At 36.0% G+C, this 17,970-nt stretch overlaps 2 protein-coding genes across 51 annotated transcripts in view; one reads left to right on the top strand and one right to left on the bottom strand.

Annotated features, from left to right (window-relative positions):
• ADGRL3 (adhesion G protein-coupled receptor L3) overlaps positions 1-17,970 on the top strand; it is an 857,692-nt gene that overhangs the window by 550,756 nt on the left and 288,966 nt on the right. The window lies entirely within an intron of this gene.
• LOC107129735 (small ribosomal subunit protein eS12-like) lies at positions 7,125-7,638 on the bottom strand. Its single transcript, XM_045393281.3, has one exon. The coding sequence runs from the start codon at positions 7,603-7,605 to the stop codon at positions 7,207-7,209; it is 399 nt and encodes a 132-aa protein (XP_045249216.1). The 5' UTR covers positions 7,606-7,638; the 3' UTR covers positions 7,125-7,206.

The raw sequence follows: 17,970 nt of genomic DNA, 5'->3' as shown, positions 1-17,970 counted from the left end.
TTTTAGCTCTTCTAATATTGAGAAAACTTGGTTTTCCTAAGCAAAGATCTGATAAATACAACATGAAGCAGAGGAAATTATTTTGCTAAGATACAAAATCTTTGTTTCCTAAGTAGATTACTTAAAAGATAAGGAGAAATCTCTTATTTTTTAATAAGACCAGACCAATAATCCAAGAAAACTGTCATGCTGGTTTTGCATTAGTATGCTTTTAAAGTTGTCTCATTTTTTTAAATTAGAAATAAAGTCATTCTCTCTTAGCGGCTGACTACACATAAAATTATTTTTCCACGAACCCTCTACGTGTTTTTAAAAATCCATTGAGTTTTGGTCCTACTCTTTTCCTTTTTCTCATTCTGGAACAACCAGTCATTCTACCTTAGGACAAAATTACTCTTTTTTCCCCCTTAAAAAAATATATCCTTCATACCACATTTCTCTTTTTAAATCAAAAACACATCCTACTTTTCTTGCACACTTTGCATAGTTTTTTTTTCTTTACTCTCTTTATTCATAGTAGTTTCATTTATGTAAATTCAGTATAACTTTTAATCATGAGTAACATTTCCTCTTTTTTTTTTTTTTTTTTTTGAGACAGAATCTCCCTCTGTCACCCAGGCTGGAGTGCAGTTGTGTGATCTCAGCTCACTGCAAACTCCACTTTCCAGGCTCGTGATTCTCCTGCCTCAGCTTCCCGAGTAGCTGGGAAATACAGGCATGTGCCACCACACCCTGCTAATTTTTTTTTTTATTTTTATTTCACCGTGTTAGCCAGGATGGTCTCCATCTTCTGACCTCGTGATCTGCCTGCCTTGGCCCCACAAAGTGATCAACATTTCTTTTACAGAGAAAACTAGGAAGTAGACAATTGTGAATTTCCTGTCATATGCCAGTGTTCTGTAACTGACTGGCACATTTGCAAATACACTATTTTGTGTTTTTATAGGTATATACTGTTTCCTCATGGTATAGTTTCTCATGTGTATTAACATACCCACATATATTTCGTTTCTTTATAACATATAAAAACAAGATGCCAAAAATACATAGATTTAACTTATGTTCAGTAATGAATGTTTCAGCATTTTATCCTATTTGGAAATTTTGAACACACGCACACTCTACATATATATATACACACACATATATATACATATGTGGACTATGTGTATATATAGTGTATATATACACACTATATATATACATACATACATATGTATAATTTAACATAATTCTAAGGTTTCAAGTTACCATAAACATTTTTGAAACTGTTTTTAGGCAGACATATTATAATACCAAACAAAGCTAACCAACATTTTAACTTATTTCCCTCTTAACTATTTTTAACCTTATTTGGCTACTAAATCCAGTAGAATAAAAATGTATGCTCATATTATACATAATGCTGATAACTTAGAATACATAGCTATTTTTATGAAACCAACCATGTTAAACTAATCTTTTATATCAACAATTTATCCAAGTCATGTGAACATGAAAGCATTTAGGTTAGTTTCTGTATTTCCTGGGGTTTTAGGAATATTTATTTTATGTAAGTGTTCATTTATCTCTAAGCCAATTTGAATAAACCATTATAGAATTTTATAAATTAATTTGGTAACACTATTCAGAGGTGGAAAACTGTCATGTATACAGTACATATACATATACAAGTAAACCTAAGTATACATAGCCATACAGACAGCTTCAAACAGAGATCTTAGAGTTTTATTTTAAAATTTTAGTCATGATTCAGTAAACGTATTAGTAAAAACTCACGGGTTTATCTCCACTTTACATTTGTATCCAAATTGTATTTCTGGCAAATGGGACAAGTTAGGGTTACCTGTTGACTCATATTTATGGAGGAGGCTTTTAAGATTTTTGTTTATTGTTATTAAGTAATTTTCTGGAAGTGGTGGACACTGGAGCATTTTGTTTTCAAAAAGCCTGTTTTTGTTGTTGTTGTTGTTGTTGTTTAGAAGCAAGAGTTATCTCCCAGGAAGTTTGCATAGCAAATAGATTGCCCTCAGGTCCTAGAGAGGACAGGGTCAAATATTTATATCTGAAAGGCACAAAGAAAGGATGTAAGGTTTCTCTGAGAGCATTTTGGGGCATATCAATGATCACAGATTTAGGGTATTTTTTTCTAAGTGCAGGACAATTCTATTTCCAATGTTTTGACTTTTTAAAGTATCTGCAAGCATCTTGATATGAACAGGAGAGATTTGGGGATTGTTAAGAAGGATGGATGGGCTTTGAATTGCTCCTAGTGCTGCGTTTCTGTTTTTAATGGACTCAATTTGTAAGACAAGGGTAGTTGTTTTAAACTCTTCAGAAAACTGTGTTGCAGCCTGAATAATAAAGAGGCTGACCTTCCTATCAAATTACATTATATTGAATTTGCTACTTCATATCAGAGAACATATTTCTAACTAAGATGAAAATAAAAATCCCTATGTTCTAGATTGAGTTGCATGCCTTTAGAATGTTTTAATAAATTATTACACAAAGCCTTCCTAATGTTCTTTCTCTCTAAGTGATGCAGGAGCTTTTCCTCCTTAGCTCAACCAGATTTGGGTTCTTTTCTCACAACCAAGAATTAGGCACAAGGTCATCAAAGAGTGAGTGGAGCAGAATTTATTAAGCAAAAGGAAAGCTCTCAGCAAAAAACAAAAAAGGGTCCTGAAAGCAGGTTTCCAGTTGCTTCCTTCACAGTTGAATATGAGGGCTTAAGGTGTGAATTCTACCCCATCCTTCCAGTGCACATGTGGGTCCTTAGGCTGAGTTCCTCCATATTGATTTATTTCTGTTACCGCACATATGTTAAGGAATGGAATTGTCCACTATGGGCATGTTTAGGCAAGACCCCTGTGCAAGTTCCTTTATCTGCAAAAAACATCTGGTATAAATTCTTCTGGGGTGGATTGAAGTTCTCCAGGGACCCTTCCCTTACTGTCTGCCTAAAGCAAGCTGGATAACTCCTTTCATAAGTGCATAATTCCATATTAGAAGAGAAGGCCTTAAAAATAGTTCCTCTCAGGCTCTGAAGATCAACCTCCAATTAAGCCCATTTCTGACCGTAGAGTATTTTGGCCAAAAAAAAAAAAAAAAAAAAAAATCCTTTGAAATATGATTGTCAGGTTTTGAATGGGACAAACAGTAAATTTTCCGGCACAATTGAATCCCCTTTTTTCCCCTAACTGTAAAGACCAAGAAGAGATGAACCCTTTTCCTTTAATTAATTATTTTTTCAGAGAGCAAGATCTCATTGTGTTGCCTAAACTGGTCTCAAACTCCTGGGCTCAAACAATCCTCCTGCCTCAGCCTCCCAAAGTTCAGGGATTACAGGCATGAGCCAACTGCAACTGCCCGCTGCCACCCTGCCTTTTTTTTAAACCAAAGGGGTATCTATTCCATGTGACTCAAAATCAAAATCAGTAAGCCCTTTTATAGCCTAATCACAGACACAAGAGGCATCCCCAGAGAAGAAGACACCCTCATGATCCAGAGCCACTACCAAAAACAGACAGAAGAATGACAGATGCAGACAAAACCTCCTACGAGCTAGTAATGCCAGCAGGATACCAGCTGCAAATGGGGTGCAGCCCACATTTCTGTTCAGCCATCCTCATATCTCAGGGCCCCTATCTAACAGTTGGCCACCTGCAGATGCAGGCCTGACAATCTGTGTGCCCTGACAGGTGTAAAGTCAAGCCAAGCTCTCAAGATACAAAGTGAGACAAATAGGAATGCCATGGCTGTCCCTGGGAGGAAAAAGATCAATAATCAATGAGTACTTCGAACCAAATTTGTAAGAGTTACAATTCAAAGGAATACTTCTTACAAATTTCTCCTGCTAATCTGAATTTGGAAAGGACTGGATGGGAAAAAAATCTTACCTTCCTCTCTCAACCGGCCTCTGCAGATAGAGATCTAGGAAACTGACTCAGTAAGAATTCTTTGCTGGCTTAGTCAGTGACAGCCCCAGAGTCGTTGAGTGCCCTAGCCAATGCAATGCCATCCTCATCACCAGAAACTGCAGTGAAGGAAAGCAATATTTTCATTCTACCTGTCTACATTCTTGGCTGGGACTCTGTAACCAAAGACATTAACAATAGAAAAATATACACATTTATTTAATTTAAGTTTTACATGACATGAGAGCCTTCCTAAGGAAATGAAGACCCCCCCCCCAAAAAAGGTTAAACCTGAGTATTTTTATGTGAGATTTGATGAAGTGTGCAAAGTTATGAACAAGTGTGATAGGGCAAAGTATGGGTTAAGCGAAGTAAACTGGGGGAAATTTAGCAAAGCCTATTCATTCTGATTCCTCTTGCCCTTCCATCTTTGGAGATAAAAATGCCACTGGGTATATGGAGGGAAGCTCTCATTTGAGATTCTTATGAAATGCTTCAGGAGAAAATCAGAGATACCTTCCTGCACTTGCTATTTGTCAATTTCTTAAAATATTCAATGTGTCAGAGCTCTGTATTATGGGGTAGTACGTTCTGAACCTCCTCACCTACTAAAACCCATGTTTTACTACCTTATATTACCATGTTTTAAAATACCATGTTTAAAATACCGTGTTTAAAAAATATCATGTTTTACATACCTTGTATATTGGAAATCTACTTCTAAGTTTTCCTCCTAGACAAACTCTCATACTTGTGTGCAAAGACATGCATAAGGTGTTCATTACAGTGATGCTCAAAATAGCATAAAAGTCAATCATACTGAACTGTTCTTCAGTAAAAGAGAACAGGGTGGAATAGGGAAGAAAGAAAAAGCACAGTTTGCTTGCATTTGTCCAGGTGGATAATGCCGAGCTGGAGCAGAAGATTTGAATCTGACAATCATCTGCACTGGCACCAAAGGTTTTTTAAGCCCTGGACAACATGAAACGTGGAGAAAAGCATTATGTGATCAGTTACCCCTTAGTAATATACTAAATCAAGTATTGGTATATATGAAATAATGAATAAGAATTGATCTTATACTGGAGTTTTCTTTTTCCTAGTACCATTGTCTCATTCGGTCTCAAGCTGCAATAATATTGCAAAACAATCCAGATTATAACCTCCTAAAGCACTGGCAACCTTTTATTCTTATAACTCTTTCCATCAAATTATTACATCATTAGTAAAAGAAGCCCTCACTTTTCCAAAAAGTAAAATTTTATTCTGAAAATTTAATTGAGTGTGGCCTATAAGAATAACTGCCATGTGTTTCAGGTACTGTGCTTATTAAACAATTCTTGATAATGTAATTTCTTAAAAAATTATTTTTATACCACTGCAGGCAAGGAGAAAAACCCCTTTCCATTCTGACTTAGGTTCATTGGTGGGGCCCAGCAAATTAGACTGACAAAAGACAGATTAACAAGAGAAAAACAGTTTAGTAAGGAGTGCTTCATGGACGCACATGGGAGAATTCTGATGAGTAACTCAACGGGGCGATTGAAATTTAGGGTTATATAGCATCTAAACAAAAAACAACAGATTTTGTAGAGAAGTGGCAAAACAAAGGAAAAGAACTTTGAGCTTGTAAGGGCAGCAAATTGTGGGAAGGTAAATATATGGGGGAAACTAATGGAACATGAGAGCTACAGTAGTTCCCCCTTATCTGCAGTTTTGCTATCCGCAGTTTCAGTTACCTGTGGTCAACTGAGGTCTGCAAACAGGTGAGTAAACAACATCAGATCAAAAATATTCAGGAAATGGGCCGGGCATGGTGGTTTATGCTTGTAATCCCAGCACTTTGGGAGGCTGAGGCAGGTGAATCACCTAAGGTCAGGAATTCAAGACCAGCCTGCCCAACACAGTGAAACCCTGTCTCTACTAAAAATATGAAAGAATTAGCAGGGCATGGTGGTGGGCACCTATAATCCCAGCTACTTAGGAGGCTGAGGAAGGAGAATCGTTTGAACCTGGGAGGCGGAGGTTGCAGTGAGCCAAGATCGCGCCATTGCACTCCAGCCTGGGCAAAAAGAGCAAAACTCTGTCTCAAAAAAAAAAAAAAAAAAAAAAAATCAGGAAATGGAAACATAAAGTAAATAAATAAATAATACGATTTTTCTAGAAAAAACAATACAGTATAACAACTGCCTAAATTATATTTACATTGTATTAGGGATTATAAGTAATGCAGAAATGATTTAAACTGTTTTGGAGGATGTGTGTAGATTATATGCAAATACTATGCCATTTTATATCAGGGACTTAAGCATCCACAGAAAAATCCCCGGGAAGATTTGGAACCAATACCACGTGACTACAGAAAGATGACTGTACGGTACAATATATTTTGAGAGAAAGAAAGAGATACTGTATTCACATAATTTGTATTGCAGTATGTTATTATAATTGTTCTATTTTATTATAAATTACTGTTGTTAATCTCTTACTGTGCCTAATTTATAAATTAAACTTTGTTGTAGGTGTGTATGTATAGGGAAAAACCTGGTGGTATATGTACTATTTGCTGCTATGGGTTGTTTCAGGCATCCACTAGGGGGCCTTGGGACATATTTCCCATGGGTAAGAGGAGACTACTGTAGTTAGTAACATTTATTATGTGGATTCTTCTGGTGCCATCTCCAGGCTGATAAATGTTTAAAGTTGTCTCTGGTGATTAACTTCTATTTTTCCTAATAGAGAGGAGAGAGGGATACCTTTGTAAATTTATAGTCTGCTTAGAGCTTGCCTTGTATCTGCTTCCAATTGTCTTCAGTTCAAAATCATCAATATGCCAAGTGGCATATTTTGGGGCAGCATATTTTGCTACTTTTCATAACCTTCACTGAATTTTCCCCCAAGTATGAATATATTGACTTGCCAGATGGTCTGGATTCCTATGACAGCATTTTTTTATTTTTATTTTTATTTATTTATTTTTAACTAAAAGCTTTCAGGAACATGGCAAAGTAGTTCAGTGGATGAACAAGACTATTGATTTAGCTGATCATGTTCTAGAGTTAAGAATTTGAAATACCATGACACAAATTCAAGTTCCTAGTTTTACAATCACGGAAAAGCTCAAATTTTCTTTCTTTCCTTCTTTCTTTCTTTCTTTCTTTCTTTCTTTCTTTCTTTCTTTCTTTCTTTCTTTCTTTCTTTCTTTCTTTCTTTCTTTCTTTCTCTTTCTTTCTTTTTTTTTTTTTTTTTTTTTTTTTTTGTGCGTGTGAGCCAGAGATTTATTTCTTCATTTCTTGCATTTGAAGTACTCTTCGATGACATCCTTGGCCTGAGACTCCTTGCCATAGTCCTTAACTACTACACAACTGCAGCCAACCACTTTATGGGGTTTCCCCTCTCTGCCAATTGTACAGAGGCCTACCCTTTCCTCTAGTTTCTTGTTGTCATCCACATTAATTAGGTTAATTTGGTGTTCAGCACAAAGGGCCTCCACCAACTTGACATACATAGGCTCATCACAGTTGGATGCAAGCACACAAAGGTGGGTTTGGTGCTTGTCTAATCCTTTGGCAGCTTCGCGAATTCCACATGCTAGGCCATGGTGGATGAGGGCGGTCTTCAGCACCTCTGGTAAAGCAGTATTAATGGCCATTACACCTCCAGCAGCAATGCCTTCCTCGGCCATGGCGGTGGGTTACGGGTGAAGCCGAATCTTGAATGCACCCAAGCCTCTGCCTCCGCACGACTCAGTGGTGGCGGGCAAAAACGCCTCACGCGCCGAAAAGCTAAAATTTTCTAAACCTAACAGTGAGCAAGAAGACTATTACATGTGAATGAAGGTAGGGGTTTTGAGTTCTTTTATTTTATTATTATTGCTTTTTTTTTTTTTACTACTAAAACGAGATAACCAGAAAAGATTTATGAAAGTTTTAAACTGCAGGACAGAATTCACATAAGAAATTGAGTATCTGAAATAATCACCTAGTTGAATTAAATTATATGTTGGGGTCAGGGTCTGAAATCAACTATTAAATTTTAGTATAATCAAAATTATTTTTGAAACTTCTTCATTAGATCATAAAATATACTGAATTTTAAAAAATATATTCCTATGTGGTGTACAGATATTATTACATATTATTGTACAAAGTGTGTAGTACATAATGAAAAGTATCTTTACAAAGTATCATTTTATAGTATTGTAATAACATAAAAGAACTACTTGAATTTATGTAAATTAAATGTATCTGTGATGCAATCCTCTGTATTAAGAAAAAAAAATTCAGTTGCTATTTCTGTGTTGATAAATCTTTTCCATGAGAACTTTTTCCCAAAACAATGCATCAACAAGAGTCTTCTTGAATATATTGATTTATACTTTTCCATTAAAATTGTATGCAATTATTAGATCACTTACTACGTGTGTCAACAGTGCGACTATTAAACATATATAATGATCTGAGAAATGTTCATTATGCATTGCTATTGCTTTTGAAAGCAGGTTAAAATGATTTGGAATTTCGATCTTTATTAATTTCCCTGCTTTTGTTTATGTTTGAAAATTTCTGGCCGGGCGCGGTGGTTCACGCCTGTAATCCCGCACTTTGGGAGGCTGAGGTGGCGGATCACGAGGTCAGGAGATTGAGACCATCCTGGCTAACACGGTGAAACCCCGTCTCTACTAAAAATACAATAAATTAGCCGGGTGTGGTTGTGGGCGCCTGTAGTCCCAGTTACTCGGGAGGCTGAGGCAGGAGAATGGCGTGAACCCAGGAGGCAGAGCTTGCAGTGAGCCAAGATCACGCCACTGCACTCCAGCCTGGGCCACAGAGCACGAGACTCAGTCTCAAAAAAAAAAAAAAAAAAAAAGAAAAAAAAATTTCTCTTAAAAAAATTTTTTTTTAATTACTCACTATATGCCTTTTTATTTTATGTAGTACATGTTTTTACTACATGTGATCCAAAGTTTTAATGGTACTTAATAAAAGTACCGTTAAAATCTGAGTGTTTCAGATTTGAGCTCTTCTGCATTTTACCAAAATTTTTAGTGAATATATTCAGTCTTTGAAATTTTGAAATAAATTTCTGAAGATTAATTTAATAATTCACATGAACACAGGACTGATAGTTCACCTAGAATTCAATGAAGGAATGTAAAAAGTGCTAATTGTGTTCAGGAGAGTTATCCAGCTAGCTAATTGGCACCTGCTCGTCATTAGTACACACAAATTCCCAGGAAAGTGCCAAAGTATTACTGTGAAAATAAAACTACAAGAGAAGAGCCTTACTCTATTTCTAATATTTGTTTATTTATTTATTTATTTATTTATTTGCTAAGGAAGGAAAAAAAAAAGTAGTTCTTAAAAGTTTTGAGTATTGCTAGGGGATTTGCTTCTGTCTATTTATTAAATAGCCCTGAAAAAGTATATAACACATTGAATCTACTCTCCTAGGGAAACATAGAATAACAGAGTGGGTTGGTCTTTCACTCCAGAGACTTAAGAAATAGTTCTAGTGTCATGTCAGATTGAGCATCTCTAACATGAAAATTAGAAATCTGAAATGCTCCAAAATCTAAAACTTTTTGAGTGTCAACATCCTCCCACAAAAGGAAAATTCCACATCTGACCTCATGTTATAGATTGCAGTCAAAATACTGTCAAAACTTTATTTCATGCACAAAATTGTTAAGAACATTGTATAAAATTACCTTCAGGCTGTATGTATAAGGTGTTGATGAAACATAAATGAATTCTATGCTTAGACTTGGGTCCCATTCCCAAGATATCTCAAATATGTATTTGCAACTATTCCAAACTCTGGAAAAATCTGAAATCCAAAATGCTTCTGGTCCCACACATTTCAGAGAAGGAATACTCAACCTTTATTTGATTAAGCGGTACTCTCTTTTGACTTTCACATTTAAACAGTTCAAACAGACAGCTTTCACCAGTTGTTTGTAAGGACAAACGTTGAAAAACATGAAAAGAAAACCATGAAGTGTAAAAATGTCAACATTGAATTTGAATAAAAGAAGAGTCAACCATTCTAATCAGAGGTGAAACTTTAAAATTTTTGCTTTCAGCTTTCACAGTAAAACAGGTAAAAATTGCCTATCTACAACATTCTTTTTTTTTTTTTTTAATTTATACAACTATGGCTATTTTATGTTGTACTTACATTCCCTTGGAAGGAGTAGGTACGTATATTCATCAAACCTTGTTATTATAAATATTAACCATTAGTATTGACTATTAGCCTAATATTGAGTGAATGCTTTTGATGAGAGAAGCACTACTGACGGTCATTATCATAGTGTAATAATATTAAAAATCATTTGTAAGCTGGGCACGGTGACTCACGCCTGTAATCCCAGCACTTTGGGAGGCCAAGGCAGGTGGATCATCTGAGTTCAGGAGTTCAAGACCAGCCTGGCCAACATGGCGAAACCGCATCTCTATTAAAAATACAAAAATGAACCGGGCACGATGGTAGGCATCTGTAATCCCAGCTGCTTGGGAGGCTGAGTTAGGAGAACCGCTTGAACCCAGGAGACGGAGGTTGCAGTGAGCCAAGATCATGCCATTGCACTCACGCCTGGGTGACAGCGGGAGACTCTGTCTCAAAAAAAAAAAAAATCATTTGTAGAGGAAATATTACAGTGTATTACTACAATGTTATGTAATTTTGTTTTAGTGATCAGTGAGTTTAAATTCTTTGATGAATTAGAGGTGTACTATCCATATTCATTTGTATAATCAAACTTATGTGCATATAGATTACACTTAACTGAATTTTTTTTAAGGACTGTTACAAAGAAAAGTTGTCAGGTCCTACCTTAGACTGAATCTGAAACCCTGGGGGGTGGAGACCAGTAATCTACTTGTAACAAGCTGCTTAAATTTGAGAATTATCGGCTGTAATCCCAGCACTTTGGGAGGCTACTAAGTGAGTGGAACACCTGAGGTCAGGAGTTTGAGAACTCTGGCCAACATGGTGAAATCCCCTTCTCTATTAAAAATACAAAAATTAGGTGGGCATGGTGGCAGGCACCTGTAATCCCAGCTACTCGGGAGGCTGAGGCACGAGAATTGCTTGAACCCAGAGGTGGAGGTTACAGTGAGCCAAGATCGAGCACTGAGCCACCCAGCCCGGGTGTCGCGGTAAGACTCTGTCTCAAAAAAAAAAAAAAAAAAAGGAGATAATTATCATGTATTCCATAACTACTACTAGGTTAGTATAAGCTACAAAATATAATAAAAATATGTTAAAATGTTTTTTGTGTTTTAAATTTCTGTGACTATTTTTGTTGATTGCCTTTATATAGATGTTTATGTAGATGTTTCTGAATCTCCTAATGACTAATTAGATGTTTCTGAATTTCCTGTCTAATGCAAGGAGGCTCTATAAATCACCCAGAGATCATGTTAAAATGCTAATTTTCTGTCTCTCCCACATCTCATCAAATCAGAGCCCTAAGATGTGTTGATTCAGTATTTGTAGTAAGGCCCTGGGTCACTATTTTTTTTTATGGTGATTCTGGGTTTGGAAAAGAATCACTGTTCTCAACTTCCTAACATTGAATTGAATTTATATCTTAGCATGAATAGGTGTACTAATCTATTAAGAAGCTGTGGAGCGGCCGGGCACGGTCTCTCACGCCTGTAATCCCAGCACTTTGGGAGGCCGAGGCGGGCGGATCACGAGGTCAGGAGATACAGACTAACCTGGCTAACACAGTGAAACCCCGTCTCTACTAAAAATACAAAAAATTAGCCGGGCGTGGTGGCGGGCGCCTGTAGTCCCAGCTACTGGGGAGGCTGAGGCAGGAGAATGGCGTAAACCCGGGAGGCGGAGCTTGCAGTGAGCCGAGATCGTGCCACTGCACTCCAGCCTGGGCGACAGAGCGAGACTCCGTCTCAAAAAAAAAAAAAAAAAAAAAAAAGAAGCTGTGGAGCGATGTATATGCTGCCTCCCTCTCTAGACTTAGGCTGCTCAGGCAGTGAAGCACATCACTTTGTTTTGTTAAATGACCCTATTTTGTGTCCTCACAGAATTACTGCCTGTCTGGTTGACAGAGAAGAGCAGCCATCTGATATAGGATGGGTATGTCCCTCACAGGTTTACCTGGCCAAGCAGAATACTGTTTATCCTCACCTTGAATAGCTGGAATCAATTAACACAGTGAGAAGAGCAATGAGACTCGAGGCAGTCATGCAGTGTTTTGATCTGTTCATATGTTGGAGGGGGAAGAGGTGAAAAATGGACAAAAAGACAAATTAGACCTGTTAGTATAGGTTAAAGGAATTTAGAAAAGGAACCAGTAGGTTTATATTCTCACCATGGGCAATACCTTGGATTTCCATATTTTAACTTAAGCAAAGGTTATGTTTCATACTCAAAAATAGGGAGCAGGTAGAGTTTCAATTTTTCATGTGTGTTTGTAATTTTCTCAGTGTACTAACTCATAGTCTATAACACATGATGGATTCCTTCTTCTGTCCATTCCCACTGATTTCCCTAAACATAGACAGATGAAGGGCTGTTTCGAAATGCTGTGAGACCAATCCCTCTTTCTGACTGTGTTAATTTATTCTGGCTCTGCAAGACCAGCATGAATGGCACTCAGCTTTGCTAGCTGAGGTCTGAGTGAATGTAGGGAACCAGAGATCTTGCCCATCCTGAATCAGGCTGATGTGTTTGTTCCAGCCCCCTGTTGCTCTTACTTTTCTCTTAAAGACAGAAACATCTGTTGACTTTGGTCCAACTATGACTAAAAATTTAAAAGCATCTTTTCAAATCTGAATCTGTTGAATTAAATATTCTAATATGGTTAAAAGGGACTCCAATAACATATCTTTTTAATTTCTAAAATTATGCATGAAATTGTTGTCTCTGCTGGGGCCCGGTGGCTCACGCCTGTAATCCCAACGCTTTGGGAGGCTGAGGCAGGCGGATCACCTGAGGTCAGGAGTTCGACATCAGCCTGACCAACATGGAGAAACCCCATCTCTACTAAAAATACAAAATTAGCCGGGCACAGTGGTGCATGCCTGTAATCCCAGCTACTCGGGAGGCTGAGGCAGGAGAATTGCTTGAACCTGGGAGGCAGAGATTGCCTTGAGTCAAGATTGTGCCATTGCACTCCAGCCTGGGGAACAAGAGCAAAACTCTGCCAAAAAAAAAACAAAAAAGGAAAAGGAAAAAACAAAGTGTTGTCTCACTTAATGAAATAACTATTTTTAAGAGAAACATTTCTTTATGTTTACCTCTCTCTTCACCTCTTTTCTGTATGCATCATTATAGTTTACTTCCAGAAATATTTGGCTTAGTGACTAAGGTGGGTAGTAGCTGGTTGTTGTGAAGATCTTTGTTGGGTTTTCATTAGTTCTTTTAATTTTATCCCGACTCTACCTCCAATTTAGAAATGAAAATACTATTGATTTTTGTTACTGATATTGATTTATTTATTCATACTCTACCCTATTTCTATTAGGATGTGTGGCAATTCTGATATTATTCCTGTTTAAAATAATACGAAATACTAAAAGTGGTAAAATTAAAGTTTACACAAGCCTTGGGAAGTGTAAGCATTTCTAAACTATAAGAAAAAGTAAAGCTTAAAATATGAATCCGTTTCTTGTTTCACTAATAGCCATCATGATTACCTATATTTAGATTCTAAGTATACTGTCTCTGAGATAATTCAGAAGACTTTTAGGTGTCCTTAATTATTCTTAATGATAAGGTTATGTAATTTTACATATTTCACTCTTTTAACAAATACTTATCGAATACTTAAATTTGTGCCCAACTCTGTGCTTCAGACCTTAAATGAATTACAGTGACTGTGTAATGGAATTGATCCCTTTAAATTACAAAGCAATTGTTTACGATTAAAATGGGCTGACTGTATTACTTGAAATGGGAAGAGGAGGATGTAGTTACCATTTGGCAGAGTATTGATGAGTACTATAGACAGAGATGCAACATTGATTGCATCCTAAATATGTGAGCTCCCCGTTATTTTGATGTGCACAGCTTATTCTACATTCCTTTATTTTTCCATTAATGAGAAGGAATAATATTCACTGATTCAGTCAGTAGCACTTGACCATTATTTGCTGAGCTGTATAAACAATGAGCAGCTGCATCATTGTTTATATTACATGATTTTGTTTATTCATTTTAAAAATTTTATGACAGTACTGTAGCTTAGCAGCATTGCTTATGGTAATGAAGAAGTTAATTAGCAATATTGAACAAGACTTTAAGACATGAGTTTTAATAAGTAGTGCTAAAAATATTACAGTAGTCATCCACAGATAAACATAATAAACCTCAGATAAATGGGGAAAATGGTCAAATTATGAGGAAAAATATTTTAGAATGCTTTGGCTTTGTGGTTTCAAAAGAATAATACAGATAAATATACATTCACATACCAAGGACACTACTAATTTCACTGGTGTTTCTTTCCTCTTAACCTAAAACTACTAAATGGTAGAAAATGGAAGCTTACGTTAACAATAAATAAATAAATAAATAAATAAATAAGCAGTAATCTTTTAATATTAAATTCATGCTGATAGAGAAAGAAGACGCTGCCAGTAAAGCAGTCAGACAGCTTACGAAGGATACTGGAATTATCTGAGCTTTCTAGCCCAGAAATATTGACAGACATAGTCTGAATGTGTCAGTCAGCTTCATTTTAGAGCCAAAGTCTTAATTCAAGCACTGGGAAATCCATAATTGGAAAGAATCCCATAGTCACTGCTGATATTTTTCTCTAATTATAAGTGACTTTGTTGTATCATAAGCTTCCTTAAGAACTCTTGATTTTGATAAGAAACGTATTCCCAGGCTCCACTGACTAGACCTGGCATTATCAGAAATTAATTTCTATTGACTAAGCATTAGAATGTCATGCAGTAGTTGATATAGTGATACAAAAACACTATTATCAGAGTATTTAAATGTGGCATCAATTTTGCCTGAGGGTCAAACAGAGGTTAAACTTGCATTTCTTCATATCAGTGGCTTAAAGGACTCTGTGACTCATTTTGGGATTCCATTATGATTGTGACAGATGGTGTTACTTTACCTTATCCTTTTGTCATGCCACCATCAGCAGTGTCTCTATATCTGAGCCAAGTGCCTGGGTGATTTAGTATGTATTTAATTCCCATAGACCTTCAGAGATTATGAGGTTATTTTTAATGCAAAAGGGGTGTTTTCCCTCTATATATATATGGTATGTCCACAAGTGAGTGGGCTGTGCCAATAGTTATTAAAGCCAGTAGAAGTTAGATTAGTGATAGGAAATATCTTGAAAAGAGATAGTTCTAGGAAATTGTATATAAAGCCTCTCAATGAAGGTTCTTTGCTGAATGAGTTATGACCACATTCAAAATTATTTTATTTTATTTATTCAACATTTGATGAATATTTATGATATGTAAAATACTTTACTGAAAGCTGTGGGAGATAAAGTAAGAGCCTTGGTCCCATAGATGAGGAATTAATTATTTGGTTATAGAGACAACAAACTTGAAGAATCAAGTTATGCCAAATAACAAAATTTCTTATTTTTGTAAAATTTATCAAGTTAATAATAATAAATCTTAAAATAATATACATCTTATTAAAGTTATGCATGATGTGGATTTATTTTTATTTAAACAAGATATTTAGTAAAATCTCATATGACACTCTTAGAAAATGAAGAAATGTGGACTACATTAGATTAGGTTAAATTATATGAAATTGCCAATATCTAACAGTTTTGATGTAAGAAAATGCAACTTTTATGACTTGACCTAATATAATGTATCGTTCTCACAGGTAGCTTGAATTACCCAGAGAGAGTAAAGCAATATGTCTGTTCATCAGAGTTAGCCTAGAAAGTAGTCTTATGAGAATGTTGACAAGATTTGTCCTTGGCCCTCTCTTGTTCAATATTTTTCATCAAGAACTTTGATGAAGATATAGAAGATATGGCAATTTGCATTGCTAGATGACAGATTATTTAGAAGGAATACCCTAATAGACCAGATGATAAAATCAAGAATCAAATGGTTTTGAACAGCCTGTGTCAAGGTTCTAAAATTAAAAGATGAAATCTAACACAGATAAATGTTAAGTCCTATGCTTAGGTTTTTTTTTTTATTTCCTTGTATATTATACAATTCCAAAATGTGAGACTCTGCTTGACATGTGAACAACAACAACAACAAAAACCCTTAATTCATTTTCGGCCAGCAAATAGATATTAGTTGACTCACTTTTTTCCAGTCACTTTATAAGATACTGAGGATGCAATGACTCAAACACATTCAATCCCTGTCCTCACAAGTTTACAGAATGTGGGGAACCACAGGTTCACTTTGTAACAACAGTTTGGGGTATGGGGTGTGAAAGATGAATGCAGTCTTCAGGTACGTTAATAATAGTAATAATTACAATGACACCTAGAATCAAGGTGAACATTTTTATGCTATTCCCATTTGGTCAGACCACTTCCTAAGAATTGGGTTCAGAACTCCTGGGTATCAGCTTTTAGGAAGAACGTCAAAATGTGAGACTTGGTTCACAGGAGGATGCTTATGTTGGTATGAATTCTGGGAACCATAATCCAATAGATGAAAGGTTGAAGGATGAGGGTTTTTAGCTAATGGCAATCAAGTCTAATTGCCTGGGTTCAAAATGGCTCCACTACTTTCTAGCTATATAACATTGGGCAAGTTACTGAGCCTTTCTCAGCCTCAGTACTCTTATCAGAAAAAAGAGAAATTATATCAGTATCTATATCTCAAATTTGTTAAGAAGAGTGAGTTAATATTTGTAAAGTACTTAAAACAATGAATGACATGTAAGTGACAAGTGAGTGCTAAATGTAAATAAATGAATAGATGGACAGATAGATCTATAAATTGATAGGTGGCTAGATAGGGGATAAATAAATAAGAGGGGTTAGGAAGGAGATTAAGAGAGAGACATGGAAGGTATTTTGAAATATCTGAAAAGAAGCTTTGGAAGAGAAAGTATCCATGCTTCATTCTTCCTAAAAGGAGCATGATCAAGTAGCCAGAAATCACTAGGTGAAAACAAATCCTTATTCTTTGATAAAATATACTCTTTTTTTATTTGGCCAGTTTTTATTCTGCAGTGCTCCAAATCTTGTTCATTTCTAAAGTGATGCAAAATTGGCAAAATTAACTTCAACAACTCTGCCTCTTCACATGATACCTTTCATGTAAAGTAGGTGGCACTGCTTTTAAGGTCTAAAATTTCAAAATATTGTTACCTTCTAACAGGGAAATAAAATATAATCTGATAATGATTGGAACCTGAGGAAATCCAATGTTAAGGCATGGTTGCCTATTGGCTGATAATATAGCTGACTTAGAGGGGTAACTGCAAGTCTTCTTGTCTTGTTTCAGGAGCTCTTCTGCCACAGATTATCGGAATAAACCCATAGAATTTTCTTAGTCTCTCTCTCCTTCTTTAACCAAATAAAAGCTCATCAATGCAGTGCTATTTTTTAGCATTATCAGAGATTTATTCTGGCATCTAGGCATACTGCAGTGAGTTTATCCTTTTTATAGAACTTGATTATTCTTAATGGTTTTAGAGGAATGTTTCTTGCTAAGATCAATTTAATGTAACATTTCCAAAGTAAAAACTTTGGTTAGGAAGAAACAGTGGAGCTTTTGGAATGATATTTTTAAAAATTACTTATTTGGGAGGTTGAGGCAGGAGAATCTCTTGAACCTGGGCCACAGAGGTTGCAGTGAGCCAAGATCATGCCACTGCACGCGGGCCGGGCGACAGAGCTATTGGCTGTGTAGTGTTATATAATTAGACAAATAGATTTTTTTTTTATGTGCTTAAAAGACATATATCTAAGATAATTATATACACTAGCTGGATAATATATACAACTTTATCTGCAGAATGTTAGTTTCATGTTTCCACTGATACATACATTCTACATTCATGCTAATAGAAAGCCATTCAATGTTGGTTTCGGTGGTTGTCTTCAGAAAGG

The sequence above is a fragment of the Macaca fascicularis genome, chromosome 5, assembly GCF_037993035.2.
Source record: "Macaca fascicularis isolate 582-1 chromosome 5, T2T-MFA8v1.1".
Taxonomy (NCBI): Eukaryota; Metazoa; Chordata; class Mammalia; order Primates; family Cercopithecidae; genus Macaca; species Macaca fascicularis.
Note: the sequence above shows the minus strand (reverse complement) of the source record. Positions and strands in the feature narration are given on the sequence as shown.

Coding starts and splice junctions, on each gene's coding strand:
- LOC107129735 (XM_045393281.3), bottom strand. CDS start 7,605: ATGGCCGAGGAAGGCATTGCTGCTGGAGGTGTAATGGCCATTAATACT.